Source organism: Cyprinodon variegatus, unplaced genomic scaffold, assembly GCF_000732505.1.
Source record: "Cyprinodon variegatus isolate N-32 unplaced genomic scaffold, C_variegatus-1.0 Scaffold406, whole genome shotgun sequence".
Taxonomy (NCBI): Eukaryota; Metazoa; Chordata; class Actinopteri; order Cyprinodontiformes; family Cyprinodontidae; genus Cyprinodon; species Cyprinodon variegatus.
Window position 1 is genome coordinate 728,606 of NW_015150859.1, and position 2,471 is coordinate 731,076.

Genomic DNA, 2,471 nt, shown 5'->3' on the forward strand with positions numbered 1-2,471 from the left:
GGCCTGATCAGTGGTTACTAGCTGAAGCGACTGAAGCTATGTGCTAACTTTAGATCTCTCCTATATTGGTCCAAAGATTATTACTTCAGCAGATTTATAAATAAAAGTATCATTTTATTATCAAATTATTTACAACTTAATCTCTGTTTTCCATCAAAGCAGAGGTCCTGAATATATGTCGGATTTTTATTGAGTTAAAAATGTGCTCAAAAAAATATAAAATTGTGATTTATGTTATTTCATGGTAGGTGTTTAAACTGTAACTCATCACAGTTTTTAGTGTTGGACATTTTTAGCTTTTCATCCAGATCAGAATTTGTTTCCAGTATTTAAGATTTCATCAATCTTGAATCAATTTGACTGGATGATCTGGTTGAACTGTAAAGTGCCTTGAGATGACATGTGTTGGGAATTTGGCGCTATATAAATAAACCGAATTAAATTGAATTGAATCAAGCTGTAGCAGCAGATCAGAGCGCCTGTTACTCTTCTGTTGTTTAGGTCTGATTTGTGTTTGTTACTAATGTACGTTGTGTATAACAGCTGGATTTTAGGATTGCTAGTTCTTCTTGAATTCATGTAGTTTGTAGTTAAAGTGCAAATGAGCTTTTTATTCTAAATATATTTTAAATCTTCAAAATCAAAGAGAAATCTTCCAGTTTTTCTTTCAATGTGGATGAAAAAGTTAAAGAAAGTACCTCTGGATTCATAATGCACCACTCCAGCAAAGTGTTGAATGCCAAACTGGGTTTCATAGCTGTTTTTAGGAGGAAAGTAGTTGGTGTTGAGCTTGTGCTGTGAGTTGAGTTTATACAACATTGTAGCGTCGGTCCCCTAATAAAAGATAAAGGACAACAGATGGTTTTCATGGTCTTTACGCCACGTATAACTGGATCTGTTTGCAGAATAAAATAAAAACAAGATCTGTTTGTTTTGTACCTTTGGGAACTTGCTCTCTTCGTCGATGAGGGAGATGATGTTCATGGGTTTGTTGGCGATCATGTCCAGAGCGTCCTGGTTATCTGTGAACTCGATGTGCTGCCAGTTGATGTCCTCCAGGTTGTACTCCTCCTGCTCCAGTTTGAAGACATGGCGAACGAAGAACTGCTGCAGGTTCTCGTTGGCAAAGTTGATGCACAGCTGCTCAAAACTACAGAAGGAGACAGAAAGTTTCACAGACAATACAAGGAAAACAAGCTAGACAGAGTTTTAATCCCCCAGAAAAGATTAGCTACCTGTTGACGATGAAGTTCTCAAAGCCGAAGATGTCCAACAGTCCGATTGACCTTCTTATAACGCTACTCTCGCAGGTAGGAGGTCGGTAAATGGCTGCGTTAATTTTATCTACTATCCACACAAACAGCCTGCCATAAATCCCCTGGACAAATATGGCACATTGTCAGCAAACAAACAAATTCAAGAAATGAACTTTTGAAAACCAAATTTCCCTGTCTTAAAGGAAAAGTCCAGTCAGAAAGGAATAACCAATGGGTCATTATTTACACCTAAAACTAAAACNAAGGAATAACCAATGGGTCATTATTTACACCTAAAACTAAAACGTTCATGGTGATTTAAGAATTTACCGTTAATCAGGAAAAAGTCACATTCAGAATTAAAACTTCTGAAAGTACTTTAAGTATGAAATTATGACATACTTTTAAATAAATGATCAGTGTTTTAATTCAGAGAAATTTTCATTTGAATGTGCTTTACTGGAGGCATCCATGTTTGTCAAAGACCACCAGAAGATGGCAGGAGGGAGGTGTTGCTATATTTGGGCCAAAATGACCGCTTCCAGACTTGGTGATAGCGACGAAAATTATTTTTATTTTTTTACTGATTAACGCTAAATTCATTAAATCACCTTGAACGTATTAGTTTTAGGTATAAATAATGATCCATTGATTATTCCTTTCTGATGGGACATTTTCATTTTCTTTAACATGTACGGAAGAGGATTAGGGCCACTGCAAAAAAAAAAAAAGTTAACTGATTTTTTATTTTTATTTCAGTTTAACATTGGAAAAAAAGTCAGAATTCTGACTTTAATCTCAGAATTCTGACTTTTTTCTCAGAATTTTGACTTTTTTCTCAGAATTTTGACTTTTTTATTGAGTTAACTGATTTTTTTATTTTTTATTCAGTCTAACATGGGAAAAAAGTCAGAATTCTGATTTTTTTTCTCAGAATTCGGACTTTTTTCTCAGAATTCGGACTTTTTATTGTCAGAATTCAGTCAAAATTCTGAGAAAAAAGTCAGAATTCTGAGATTAAAGTCAGAATTCTGAGAAAAATACGGTGGCTGAGAAGTGCAAAACACATTTACAATTCAAAAACACATTAACAAATAAAAATACAAAATAACATTTGAAGAAACAAAATTATATTTTATGTAACAAATGTATTTTTGAAAAAAAAGTTTAAATTTTTAAAAACAAATTTACATTTTAGGAAACAAATTTACATTT

General features: G+C 33.6%; 1 protein-coding gene across 1 annotated transcript in view; it reads right to left on the minus strand.

Moving 5' to 3' along the window:
- The window catches only part of LOC107093067 (unconventional myosin-VIIa-like), a 105,863-nt gene that overhangs the window by 59,597 nt on the left and 43,795 nt on the right, over window positions 1-2,471 (minus strand). The window contains exons 12-14 of the mRNA XM_015387887.1: window positions 1,236-1,378; window positions 940-1,150; window positions 718-834 (exon numbers count right to left, since the gene is read on the minus strand). Of these exons, the coding sequence (XP_015243373.1) occupies window positions 718-834; window positions 940-1,150; window positions 1,236-1,378 (471 nt within the window). The remainder of the gene's footprint in view (window positions 1-717; window positions 835-939; window positions 1,151-1,235; window positions 1,379-2,471) is intronic.